The sequence below is a fragment of the Sciurus carolinensis genome, chromosome 10 (assembly GCF_902686445.1).
Source record: "Sciurus carolinensis chromosome 10, mSciCar1.2, whole genome shotgun sequence".
In the NCBI taxonomy this organism is placed as follows: Eukaryota; Metazoa; Chordata; class Mammalia; order Rodentia; family Sciuridae; genus Sciurus; species Sciurus carolinensis.
In genome coordinates, this window is record NC_062222.1 from 101,011,380 (window position 1) to 101,024,508 (window position 13,129).

General features: G+C 45.3%; 2 protein-coding genes across 2 annotated transcripts; both read right to left on the reverse strand.

Annotated features, from left to right (window-relative positions):
- Positions 1-1,062: 1,062 nt before the first annotated feature.
- On the reverse strand, positions 1,063-5,473 carry Zar1 (zygote arrest 1). Its single transcript, XM_047565742.1, has 4 exons — positions 4,502-5,473; positions 2,406-2,498; positions 2,252-2,326; positions 1,063-1,206 (listed from the first exon to the last, which is right to left on the reverse strand). Exons 1-4 carry the CDS (start codon positions 5,471-5,473, stop codon positions 1,063-1,065), a joined length of 1,284 nt encoding a protein of 427 aa, XP_047421698.1.
- An 864-nt stretch (positions 5,474-6,337) lies between these two features.
- Slc10a4 (solute carrier family 10 member 4) lies at positions 6,338-11,952 on the reverse strand. Its single transcript, XM_047567326.1, has 3 exons — positions 11,257-11,952; positions 10,250-10,460; positions 6,338-7,281 (listed from the first exon to the last, which is right to left on the reverse strand). Exons 1-3 carry the CDS (start codon positions 11,850-11,852, stop codon positions 6,769-6,771), a joined length of 1,320 nt encoding a protein of 439 aa, XP_047423282.1. The 5' UTR covers positions 11,853-11,952; the 3' UTR covers positions 6,338-6,768.
- Positions 11,953-13,129: the final 1,177 nt, after the last annotated feature.

Below are 13,129 nucleotides of genomic sequence, written 5' to 3' on the forward strand. Positions count from 1 at the left end.
CTTGATAAAAGGATTCTAGAGTGACCTCGAACCCACTTTGGGCTTTCAATTTCCTTTGGTTATACATAGTGTCCAAGATATTAGATTGACTTCCAAGACCCTTCTCAGGTAAGAAGGGCTAATGTAAGCGGGCCGTTTAGCACATTGGAAGGAGACATAATGAAGCATCTAGTTCCAACTGTGAAGTTTCCGTAATCACTAGGCCAACAGCCCCCAGCTTCAGTTTCATTAGAGGCCCCATCCGGCTCTAAACTCGGTGCCATGTACAACTAGGAGAGATCTGCCAGTGGGGCCTACCGTGTTCTTGTGGAAATCCTTTAAGGAGGCTATCAGGTGTAGTTAGGTGTTTAGATCCCCATTCTAATTAGAAGAAATTCAAAAACAGCTAACGCTTATGTCTAAATCTTTAAGAGGACTACTTGAAGAGCTTTACCATCTGAAGGCCACTTGAATTTATTATTCACCTTCTTATAGAAGCTTCCCAAAGCTACCCTGTTCCAAGCTTCAAATTCGTGAAACTCTGCTCAGTTTCCTCCATTTACCTCCTAAACTAAGATCACTTGTCCACGCTGAAGCTCCCACCTACCCCAGAGTTACAGTTCTCACTTTGAGCTACCTCCCTCTCATAGTCACCTCAGAATGGTTCTGCCTCCACCTGCCCTGGAAGAATGCTTATTTTACCAGTTGGCAGGCTTTGCTTTTGCAGTTCAGTTAACTTCCTTACAAGCTTCAGTCCTCCACACCTAAGCAGACCTCATATCTACGAACCCCTCTACAGTGAGTGCTGGAACCTCTGCCTGGCCCACTATAGGCGATCCACACATTATACAGAGTTAAGGTGACAGGCCCAGACTGGTAGCACAAGGCAAGCTCTTCCACTTTTATTTTGAGACAGATTTTATGCAATTTTTAAATCATTTTGCAATACCTTTATTTGAAGGCTTCATCAAAATACACTGCCTTTCACCAAGTATTTTGAGGAGGGAGAGGTGGAAAGGGGCCTGGAAAAAGCTCGCTTCCCGGTTCCATTTGCGCACATTCGACAGAACTTTTTTTAATTCACTAAATGATATATTTGAAGCTGAAAGTGCTATCGCAGGACAGACGTTTGCCTTTGCATCTCCCACACAAGTCTTGACGGTGGGGGCGTTTGGGGTCCACGTGGCGAAGTCTTACTGGGCAGGAACATCTAGTTCTCTTACAACTCTAAGAAACCAGAGTGAGAAGCACACAGAGAAGATAAGCCCTTGGCGAGTTCCCAGGACTTGAGTTTTCTCGTCCAAATTCTTCCTGACCACACTCTAAGCAAGGTCCTCTGCTAATTTTCTGATTTTGTCTCAGTCTAACCCCATTGCCCCAGCAAGTATGGGGTTAGTATGCTATAGTGGTGCCATGGTTCATCAAATTCAGTTCTCAATCATGAAGTTTCTCATGAGACGACTACTCTTTACCTGCACTTGAAGAGTGGAGAATAAGCAAGGGATAAATTTGTCAATGAACACCAAGAATGGAGTGGTTAAGGAACCTTATTTTAGAAAGGATGCCTGACCTAATTCTAAATGGTTTTCCATACGTGGTTTCTCTCCACCCACCCTACCTACACCCCTAGGGTGTTACTGCTTCAATATCCAACTTGACAAGTGCATTTGATTAGGCCATCTCAATGGCAGTTAAGGCTCTGTTAGCTGCACAAGAACAGGCAAGTTTAGTCACTTCTTTTAAAGACAAAGTCCCTTAGCACAATGTTAATAGGAAGCAAATGCTTGGCAGCACTTAACAGTAAGCAAGCCATGTGTTGTGAGTTAACCTACAAATCTGGACAACTAAGAATGCTCTTAAACTCCCCATTTAAGCTCTCAGGTAAGAGTGAAACACTCCTGTGCTTATACTAAATACTTTGGCTTGAATATGTGCTTACTCAGAAGCATCTGGGTAGAACAGACAACATGTACCACCTCTAGTAGAAAGTTGTTCTATTTTTCTTACATCAGACCAAGTAGGCTATAAGGCAAGCATTCTTCCATACTACAAGTAAGGTAACAGGTTCAAAAGAGGCTACCACGACTAAGTTTTGCAGGGGCAGAAGGAAGCTAAAGCCCAGGCCCTGCTGCCCAGTAAAGGATGATCTCCACAATTCCTAAGCAAAAAGCAAGCAAAAGCTAAAGTTGCTGGAACCTAGCCTTGTTTAGGAAATACATGTAATGTACGTTAATAAGTCTACCACCACGTTCAGACAGTGCAAACCACTTACTTGGCAGGCAATATCCTCCACTCGGTAAGGGTTGTAAGACTTCTGACAAGTTCTGCAAAACTGTTTGAAGTAAACCTGTGATGAGAGAACATAAACATGAAGGAAAAACCCCTTGACACTTCCAGCAGAAGGTGCCACCTGCAGTGTCTCTTACCTTGTTGGTGCCCTGTACACACCATACATACGCACTCTCCCACCGGATGTTGCAGTCCTTGCAATGATAATAGCCATATTTCTGTTCTAAGAACTAAACAGAATACCAGAGTTTAACCAACATGACACCTGAATTACCCAATTTCAGAACCTGGGAATTTCAGAATTTGGTACTAAAAACTGGCAATATCATTCCAAATCAGAGGAAAGTAGAGTGGGGTTTGGATAAACCTCCACAATACAGTAAGTCAGTAACAGCTTAGTCAAATAATGGCCCCCAAATGGCTTATATACCAGATTATTTGTTTACCAACCTTGTGAACCAAACTAAGGTGTTTTCTTTCCAACAGGCAAGGGAAAAGTCAGTTGTCTGAAGCTTGCAATTCTTTAAATAGGATTTTCTTCTGTAAAGTCTGATCTTAGAACACGTACGGTTGAGTCAGATGTGATGGCACACACCTGTATTTCCAGAGACTCAAGGAGACCGATAGAGGATTGAAACTTCGAAAGTTCGAGCTCAGCCTCAGCAATTCAGAGGCCCTAAACAAACCTAATGAGACTGTCTAAAAAATTTTTTAAAAAGGGCTGGGTATGTAGTTCAGAGGTAAAATGACCCTAGGTTCAATTCCCAGTATAAAAAAATTTTTTGAAAGTTTTTAAAAGGAAAAAGATTAAGAATATGTGTTCACCCCAGACGAAGTTCTCTGCACTGCTATTTACTTTCTTCATAGAGCAGTGCTATACCTCTGTAAACACAGTTCACTTAGTATTGCCCTATTCCTAATCTTGCTTTCTTCCCTTCCAGTGAGAAACCAGTTGTAACTGTTTCAAGGACCTTTAGAACTAGTAGGAACTTTGGAGAGTACTTAATGCTGTTTCACAGGTGAGCACACACAAATTGCACCCAGCTTGTGTATATGGCAATGGCCAAGTTGGGACTCACAACCGGCTTGATTCTCTCCTCCAGGTACTTCACACCCCCTAAAACCCAGTCCTGGATTGACTATAGAAAAGGCCAAAGAACTCCTTAGGTCCCCTGGGTTATAAATGCCCTCCATGTACCCAGCCCTTTAGGGCTCAGGTTGAGGATCTCTCAGGCAGCAACAAGGGACAGTTCAAAAGGTTCTGGCATCGCTAGATTTCTGAATGGGATGGAGTTTGGGTTTTGTTTGGGGGGGGTGGGGCACACATGGGATTTGAACCCATGGCCTTAAGTAATCTACCATTTGAGGATACACCCCACCCAGGAATAGGGTGGGGTTTTTTTGTTTTGTTTTGTTTTTGTTTGTTTTAAATAAAGGCAAGAGCCTGACTTGGCAGCAGTCTAATTCCAGTGACTGGGGAGGCTGAGGTGGGAGAAACTGCAAGTTCAAGGCCAATCTCAGCAATTTAGCACGGTCCTAAGCAATTTAACAAGGATTTGTTTCAGTAAAAATTTAAAAGGGCTGGGGACATAGCTCAGTGGTAAAGTGGCCCCGAGTTCAATCCCCAATACCAAACAAATATGAAAGCAAGACAAGTTCCTACAAGAGCATTTCAGAAACCCCATTTTCCAGTAGACTATTAGTTTGGGAAATGGAGAGAAGAATCCGGAGACTGGGGGTTAGGACCCCAGTAGTGGACTGTTAAGTGTTTTGCCACATGTAGTGGGGAAACAGAAGGCTCGTAGGAATCTTGCACAGTAAGTTCGCCTTTGGATTTCTCAGTTTATGTACCTATCTTTGGTCATCCGGAGACGTGATGCAGAGTGCACTACGTGCCCTCCATCAGATCTTTTTAGCGCAAATGTGATCAGAGTAAGAATGTTAGGAAGGCGTCTCCCTGGCCAACTTGGCGGGGCCCGTGTCTTACAGTCGCCGAATAAATCAGGATACACTCGATTTGACTCTCTTGTTGGGGAAGAACACACCTCACAGGCTGCTAAATTGCACACTGACGTGGCCCCGTGCTTAAAGAAGTGTGGCGTCTCCACGTGTCCCGAGCAGCCCTGGCCAGGTACTGAGAAAAGACGCCCCTCTCCACCCTTGAGACTCCCCCTTAAGACTCCCCTCGGCCCTCGCCTGCTTTGCCGGCACACCCCCCACCTTCAGGCCTCACCTGGAAGCGCAGGCGCTCCTTGCCAGGCTCAACGCTCCGCAGTGACGACCTCTCGCACGCAGCGGTGGTCTCCCTGCTGTCCTGAGTCTTCCCCGCCCGAGTCTGCTCTGGACTCTTTGGCGAGGGCTGCGGGGCCGCCTTGCGGTCACCGGCCTCCCGCGGCGGCAGCCTGGGCCCGTCGATGAGCTGATCCCAGGACGCCCCCACCGGGGCTTGGGCCTCATCGTCGTCGTCCTTCTCCTCGGATCGCCGCCGTTGGGAAGCCTTCCTCGCCGACACTTCTCCCTCTTCCCGGCCTGGGGGCTTCGCGGGTGACGCGTCTCGCTCTCCTTTCGTTGCCCCGGGGCTCTCCTCGTCCGCCACGGCTTCAGCCCCCTCCAGGAAAGCAGTGAGGCGGCGGGAGACCACCGGCGAGTACACGGCGACCGTGCGCGGAAAGCGCACGGGCCGCAAGGTACCGCTGCGGGGGCTACCCTGCTCCGGGCCCCGGCGGGTGGGCTGAGGGGAGGACGGGTCGCTTCCCGCCGCGCCCTCGGAGCCGGGGCTGGCAGGAGTGCCGGGGTCCCGGGTCCTGCGCTGCAGCGTGCGCCGCCCCAGCGAGCACTGTACCGAGGCGTCGCGGCGCGGATTCACCTGCACCGCCACGTCGCGGTTGGCGGGCCTGCGCGGGCGCAAGCCCTGGCTCACCTGTGACAGGAGGGCCATGAGCTGCGCCCGCTGGTAGCTGTCGAAATACTCGGCGGCTGTCAGCTGCCCGTGGCCGGGAAAGGGCGACGAGGCCGACCCTGCCGGGAAAGAGGACGAGGCAGCGGCGGCGGGAGGACAGCCTCCGCCACGGAGCCGCCAGCCATCCCCGCCCGCGGCGCCCTTGCCCTTGGAAGCGGGCGGGTAGGGGTAGGAGTAGGCGTACGAGTAGGGGGCGCACGCCGGGTACATGTAAGCATCCAGCACCTCGTCCCCCAAGGCAGCCATAAACGCGGCCCCAGCAGCTCCAGCCCGCAGCCGCGCCCTAAATAGGCGGCTCGCCGGGGCGGCCGGGAGGCCCTCAGCCGCTCGCCGCGCTGCGCCGCCCTCTGTGCCCTTCCAGCCGCAGTCTCTAGTCCCTGCGTCCCCGCCGAAGGGGCCCCTCCCCGACCTGCTGCATACGAAATTTCCCTCAGGCCGAGGTCTACACCCTTGGATGATTCCGAAAGAGGGCTTTCTTTCCGATGGAAGTACTGATTTGTAAGTGAACGCGCCAAGGCGAGAATTCCAACATGAGACAGTGATCACCGGGATTAGCTGAACCAGGTGCTCCTCATACCCTGATTGCTTAGGTGCCTGTGCCGCCGGGGAACACGAGGCCAAGCGGTGCCCCTACGACTAGTGAGCAAAATGCCTAGGTTTGAAAACTGCTTTGGGTCTGTTATCTCGGATTATAGTTTAATTTTCATAGAGTTTCCCGGAGAGGTCTACCCTTAGTCCTTTGAGTAAACGTACAGGGAAGCCCCCTAGGGCATCTATATCTAGGCTAATTGTTTTCTCCCCTGGAGCACGTGTTCCCAATCCCCACCCCATCCATGGTCACCAGGAGGTACCTGTTTGCTCTTCTCCAGGGTGGATAGTAGCTCTACAAAATTTCCTAACAAAACCATTCCTCCAAAGGTAATTGATCTGGAATGTGTTTACATAAATGCAGAAGACCAATTGGAAAGAAAATGTCTTAGCCACTATAAAATTGTTGGTGCTTCATTACCAATAGATATCAGATCAAGTAATCAAATGCATGAATGTAGTTTTCTCTGAGTTGATACTGGTTTGACAATAAAATACTATATTTCACTGTTTCATGAACCTGGTTTGAACTTTTCTGAGTACAGGTCAAAAACACACTTTTTTTGTTTTATAGTTACATTAAACTCAATTACACTTTACAGATAGCTTGTTTTTACTCATGTAAAATAGTGCACCAGAATTCTACATTTCCAGATCCTGTTTTCTGTGAAGCAGTCATAGAAATTGGTAATGGTGAAAACCAAAAAGCACGTTTAACCAAGTAAGATGTCACTTTAGCTGACCAGGTGCAAGTTATATTACAACACTGATTTGTAATTTACGAAAACACTTGGTTAATACACCAATGCAACTTTACAACGGGAAGATCAAAACTGTTACATATAGTGTGAACCAATTGTTATCCTTTATGTAAACCATATGTACGTACTACTACAGGCCATAAACATGAAGTAATATTTCAGCAAGACTGAAGCTCCTGTGTATGTCCATGTTTAGAGAGAAGTCTGGGCGGGCTCCATCATTATTAAATTATCAGCTTTCACTGTGCCATAGGAGGTGTCTGCCATTTCCTCTTCTTTCAGTTTCTTATAAGAAATATCTGTGTCTTCATCTTCATCTAGAGGATCTCGCTTGTGCAGTATTTCACTTCCATACATTTTATATATTAAAACAAAAATCCCTGCTTCTGCAGACTGGAAGAGGGCATAAAGCAAGGGAAACATGTACATGCTTCCTATGAAACGTGGTGGAAAGGCCAGTTTTAGAATGGCAGTACAGAGCTGCACATTCTGACTTCCTGTTTCCAGACACACAGTCCTCTTGCAGTTGGGTGGAAGATGGAAGAGAGTAGCTAAGCCGTAGCCTGAGGCGTAGCCTGCCAAAGGCATAAAAATGGCTACCACGTAAACAGCTGCAGGGATACTTGCCAGCAGTTCAGGTCCTAACATAGTGCCAGTCATTATGAAAAGAACCACCAGAGTCACTAGCAGAGACCACAGCGAAACCTAGTAATAGAAAATGGACAGACAAGCCATCAGCAATAAGATTGTTGAAGAGGGATTCAAGCCAGAGAATCCGAAGTTCTTAGAATATATGCAACTAATCTGACCTCCCCCACAAAATAAGATCTTTAACAGTATTTTCTGAAGATGGGTACATCACCTCTTCCATTGGCATCAGATCCATGTTGGACAGCTCTAATTGGAGGCCTGTCATGTTGAGTGACAATTTGCCTTCTGTACCCTCTGGTCATTGCCTTGGACAGACCCTCAGGAACAACCTAAGACCAGTCTACTCGGTCTCAAAAATAGTGCTTCGGAAGTTTTAAAACCAGTTATTAGGGACAGCTAACTCTTCTACCAGCAGACTGTCCCCAGCTTTCCAGCCTCCATCACATAACTTTGTTTTGGTTCTGAGTGTGCATTTATTATGTGGCTCTTGAAAACAGAGGTTAACATTGAGATTTACACCCCACTGGGATGGGGTATACAGTGGACAAGTGATGTTTACTTTCCCTGAACATAATTCCATGTTTTCCAAATGAAATTAATTCTCATTTATACATGAGATAAAAGGCTATTAATATTCACAACAAAAATTCACTTTGTGATATTTTAAACCTTTACAATATATCACAGAAGATTGTTAACAATGTTGAAACAATGATCAACTATTAGACTGTGTAAGAAAAAATAGAAATATAAGATGCAGGAATTCCTTGCAATTTTGTAACTTCCTCTCATTTGTTCATAAGAAACCTCCCATCTGTAAGTCTAATGATCCTTATAATTATTATATGCTTATAATTATTGTAATAGACATGTTTTAGAAATAGTACTACTGACTGTATAAAATATGTCATCTTGATGTTCTGACTGTATATTTCACTCATTCAAGTGAACAGGCAGTGTAATTAGTATGGTAGAAACCTAAAAATTCCTCTCCTAGTTGCCCTTCAGACTCGAGTTAACTTGTTTTCTATAATGGAGGCAGAAATAACCATCCAGGAACTGTCTAACTCTGCTCTCTGTATATCCAGAAGCAAGCTCTTTTGGAAGCTTTAGGATTGCCATATACTTTATATTCTTTAATTTTTTATTTAAAATTTATCTAGATTGGTTAAAAATTCTACCCTAGAATTCTATAGAAGGCTGAAATAAATAGTATACAAGGTATGCATACAACATATGTACAATTAGCAGAAACCAAACTTCACAAATCAAAACTTGTATTGTTTCAAAGTGTGTCACAGGAAATCTGATTCTTCATTTTGAAAATATTGGCCCCAAATTCCTTTAAACTATTTTAAGTCATTTGGGTACGCATTGAGATTGAGATCCCATGCTCATTTAAAGTGTTTGCAAAAATATATGCATTATATAAAACAGGTCTTAATAGTGTACTAATAGAGATAGGCTCACCTTAAATGGAAAGGTAGCCAATCTTACTGGATTATTTATTATTTAAATATATTTCTCCTGTTTTTAATGTGTAAATGGTTCATTTGTACTTTATTTTAGAACTCCTAAAGTTGTTTTTGTTTGTTTGTTTGGTTTGATTTTTTGTGTTTTTGTTTTTTAATTGCAGGAGTACTTTTCCCCTGAACTACATCTCCAGCCCTTTTTTATTCCTTATTTTAAGACAGGGCCTCTCTAAGTTGCCCAGGATAGCCTTCTTGATCAGGTGATTCTCCTGCTTCAGCCTCCTGAGTAGCCAGGATTTCAGGAGTGCACCACTGCACTGGGCAGAATTCCTAAAGTTTTATAGTAAATGACGCTGTATTAATATCATTAGTTTGATGATTAAACTTAATTTCTTAATGCATCTCAAGATTACCTATGGCTGTGTAATATCAAATATGTATAAATATATGCATGTTTATAAGTTCACATATATGTATTGCATTCATGTATACATGTTTATTATGGAGAAGGATTTCTTTTACTTAAGGCTAGATTTACATACAGAAAAGAACCCTCTATTTTTCATATTAATAAAAAGTTGGACTCTATAATCCATGGAAAATAATGAGTACAACAAAAAAATCATCTTTTTAAATGTATATAATCAAAACATTGAAGTGGCTCTTTTCATTTGAAGGAATTTGTCTCTGTAATTACACATTTTATCTTACTAACTTCCAACAATGAACATCCTGTTCATGGTTTATTCTTTTCTTTACTATTTTGAGTTTTCAAAAAAAGTTTAATTTACAAATATTTAATTTTTCTCCATTCAATGATCAGAAAATCTCGACTTTGAAAAAATCATGTTCTTTAAAAACAAAGCATCTTTGGCACTATTGGACAAAATAATAGAAATTCCCCATCATTTCACTAGCTTTAGAAACCATATAATATAATGCAATGGGGAACAAGAAACACACAAATTTAGTAATGGCAACATAGTCTACATAACCCAGGACCCAATTTTATTTTGTGCTTTAAAGTCAATGTTTTATGTATTGTATTATATTGCCATGATATAAGTTTTCAATTACTTTTAGTTTTATTAGTGTCAACTTATTTTTGACTTAACATTCTATAGCAGCCCTACAGGGTTTCTCAGAATTAAAGTTCCACTTTTGAAAATATAGCAATTTTGAAAAATACTGCACAAATTCTATTCAAGTAATTTTATTTAATCTGCTTTGATTTTTAGTAGTGTATGGTTAGTGGAAAATGTTGCTACTTAATTACACTATCATCTCCCCTGTCCTGACTTCTTTCCTCCCCATGAGTACTGATAGATCTCTTATACTATTTTTTATGTCTTAATTTGAGCTATATCATTCCAGGAATTCCAAAAGGTGGAGGTTATTTTTGGACATTAACTTTGTTTAAAAGCTTATCCGTGCAAATCCTGCCAAATCCTTTTCTTCCTTTCCCTTCTTTCCCAAACTTCCTATAGTTTCAGTCACCCATCAAGACCAAGAACTCTTCACGTGAGTACAGAAGAGAAGAGGCACCTTACCTTCACAATATAGTCAGCCACACGGTTGTATTTGTAGCGAATGAAGACTCCTAGCCCGATAGGAATGAGGGTGCTGCAAAGAGTGAGGGTCACCGCCCCTAGGGGTAGTAATTGCACCAGAGGAGTGTTGATCCAAGCCCGGCTGTAGATCCACAGGCAGAGGGGCATCAAGACCAGGGCCAGAAGTGTAGAGGAGATGGTCATAATGATGCTGCAGAAAAGGCAATGAACAGAAGTCAGAATTGGCTTAGAGTCAAAAACAAACAAAAACCAAAACCCAGCAGAGTCAGTTTCTTGCATGAAAGGAAAGACCGAAAGTTCTAGGGTTGAGGTCTAGGGAGCACTTATTTCAGGGGAGAATAGTACCAAGAGAATGTGGCATGTCTAAGTCCAATGGAAACATGAACACGACATAGAAACCGTAACGAAAAGTCAGGAGTGTTGTTCTGGGCTTTATAAAGCCAGTTGAGTATGAATGCTTCTGAGGACAAGGAACATTTTTTTTTTTTTTTTTCCTTTTAATCCTCCCAAGTACCCTGCAATGTTAGCCATGGTAAAGCTGCTGGATGCTACTTGTTGGATTAAACTCAATTACGTTGCACTGTATATGAGATTACTTTCTTTATTGGGCCAATAGCCCTAATTTGCTTTTACATTTCCGGTGAGTCCTAGCTTCAGACTTCCCCTTCTCTTTGTCTTCCAGCGGCTGAAGACCCGGGCTGGCAGCCCGACCCTCAGAGAGGGTGGTCAGAGTGCTGACGGGCCTGCGCTGTAGGTGAAAGGTGAAATCCCAGGACCTTCCCGTAGCTCAATCCGGGTCTAGATCGTCCCCACTGCCACATAACGGCTTCGCGCCCACCCTGACTTCTAAAGCCCAGGGGTCCACATCTTCTCCCTTTTCATGCCTCTTTCCAACCCCCTCCACTTCCTCTGTCCTTCGTTTCGAACCCGTGATTGTGAACGCGGCTGGCCGGGATGAGGAAGATGCTTAAGGAATAGAGCCCTACCTGAGGTTCATGTCGCCGTCGACCAGCAGGGACATGAGATTGGAGAGATTTCCGCCGGGACAGCAGCCACACAGGAGCACCGCCACGGCGGCCACCTCGTCCAGCTTGAAGGCGAGGGCCAGCAGGAAGGCCAGCAACGGCAGGAAGCCGAACTGGCAGAGCGCGGCCAGCAGCGCGCCCACCGGGCGGCGGACATGCGCCCCGAAGTGGTTCACGTCCACGGTGCAGCCCAGGCCGAGCATGGTGATGCACAGGGCGGCGCCCACGAACACGTTCAGTCCGTGGCTCAGCGGCGTGTCCCAGAACGGGGGCTCGTGGGGGACCCAGGGCCGGGGGAACGGGGAAGGACCCTGGCTTTCTGCGCCGCCCGCGAAGCTGCTGGTCGTGGGCTCTGGGGTCGGGGTAGGGCCGGGGCTGAAGCTAACGCTCGGACTTGGCCCCAGACTGAAGCCGGGGCTGGCGCCGGGGCTGGTGGTAGGTGCGAGGGGGAAGTCCGTGCCGGGGCTCGGGCTGCTGGCATTAGGCGACAGAGTGTAGTTGTCCGGCAGCAGAGAGGACGCGGCGAAGAGCAGGGTCGCGTTGTCCGCGCCGTCCATGGCGCTGTGGGCTGGAGGCCGCAGGTCTGCGGAAGTCTGTCCCCTCCCGCCGCGTGCGCCTCCCTCGGTCCTTCGGTCGCCGACGCCGTCCGTGAGTCCGTCCGTGGGTCTGTCCGTGGTCCGCAGCCGCCCAGCTAGACTCCGCGCCAAGCCTCAGCCGCTGACGTCCTGGGCGGTGTTGATCCCGCTGGCCGGTCCTCCGCCCTCGGGCGTGCCGCCGCCCCCGGCTGCCACTTAAGACAGCGCAGTACCCAAGGTGGACCCGAGCGCAGCGCGCGGCTGCCAGCGCTCCGCGCCCCGAGGCCCCGCCCCGCCGCCCAGTCCCCTCCTTTTAATCACCACTAAGTGGTTCTGTGAGAGTGTAGCCAGGGGCGGAACAAAGACCTGACAAAGGACAAGAAGAGAAAAAACCGGGCTTGGCAGGCGATCAAGTTCTATGATGGGCTCTGCCTCTTTTTTCTTTTCCTTTAACAATTTTTTAAATTGCTTTTTCAGATATATAAAAACATAAAAGTTGTACATATTTATGAGGTACATGTAATGTTCGATACACGCACACATCGAGTAATGTTTAAATCATGTTGAACATTTATCTCCTCATTTATCAGTTCTTTATGATGAAAACATTCAGAATAATTTCGTCCAGCTTTTTAAATACTCAGCACATAATTGCTATCTACAATCACCCTACTGTGCAATAACACACCAAAACTCTGCCTCTTTGATAATGAAATGAGAAGAGCCAGACGCTTAAAGTGAAAAGAAAAAAAAAAAAGCAAAAGAAAGCTCTTCTATGCACAAGCATAAGCCATACATATAAACTGTTAAAACAGTCTACAGCCCTAAGCAACAAGAGGGGTGCCTGACTTAATTATGAGCGATTCTCTGGCAGCATAACAAGAGATCCAACTTGATTTTACAATTTTTAAAATGATTTTTATGTTCAATCTTAAAGTACAAAGTAAAAAGAATACTAGTGTTTTTTGAGCCAGGCACTGTGAAAGCACGTTTGTATTATTTTATCTGACTCTCACAGCAAAGTCATGGGATAGATGCCATTTCTACAAACTCCATTTGTTAAGAACATTTTTTTATTCTTAGTTGACACATTAGTTGTACATATTTATGGGATACAGTGTGACATTTGAATACATGTATAAATAGTAATGATCACATCAGGGCAATTGGCACAACAATCACTTCAGACATTTATCATTTTTTTGTACTGGAAACCTTCAAAATTCTCTCTACAAGCTATTTTGAGAAATTCAGTCATT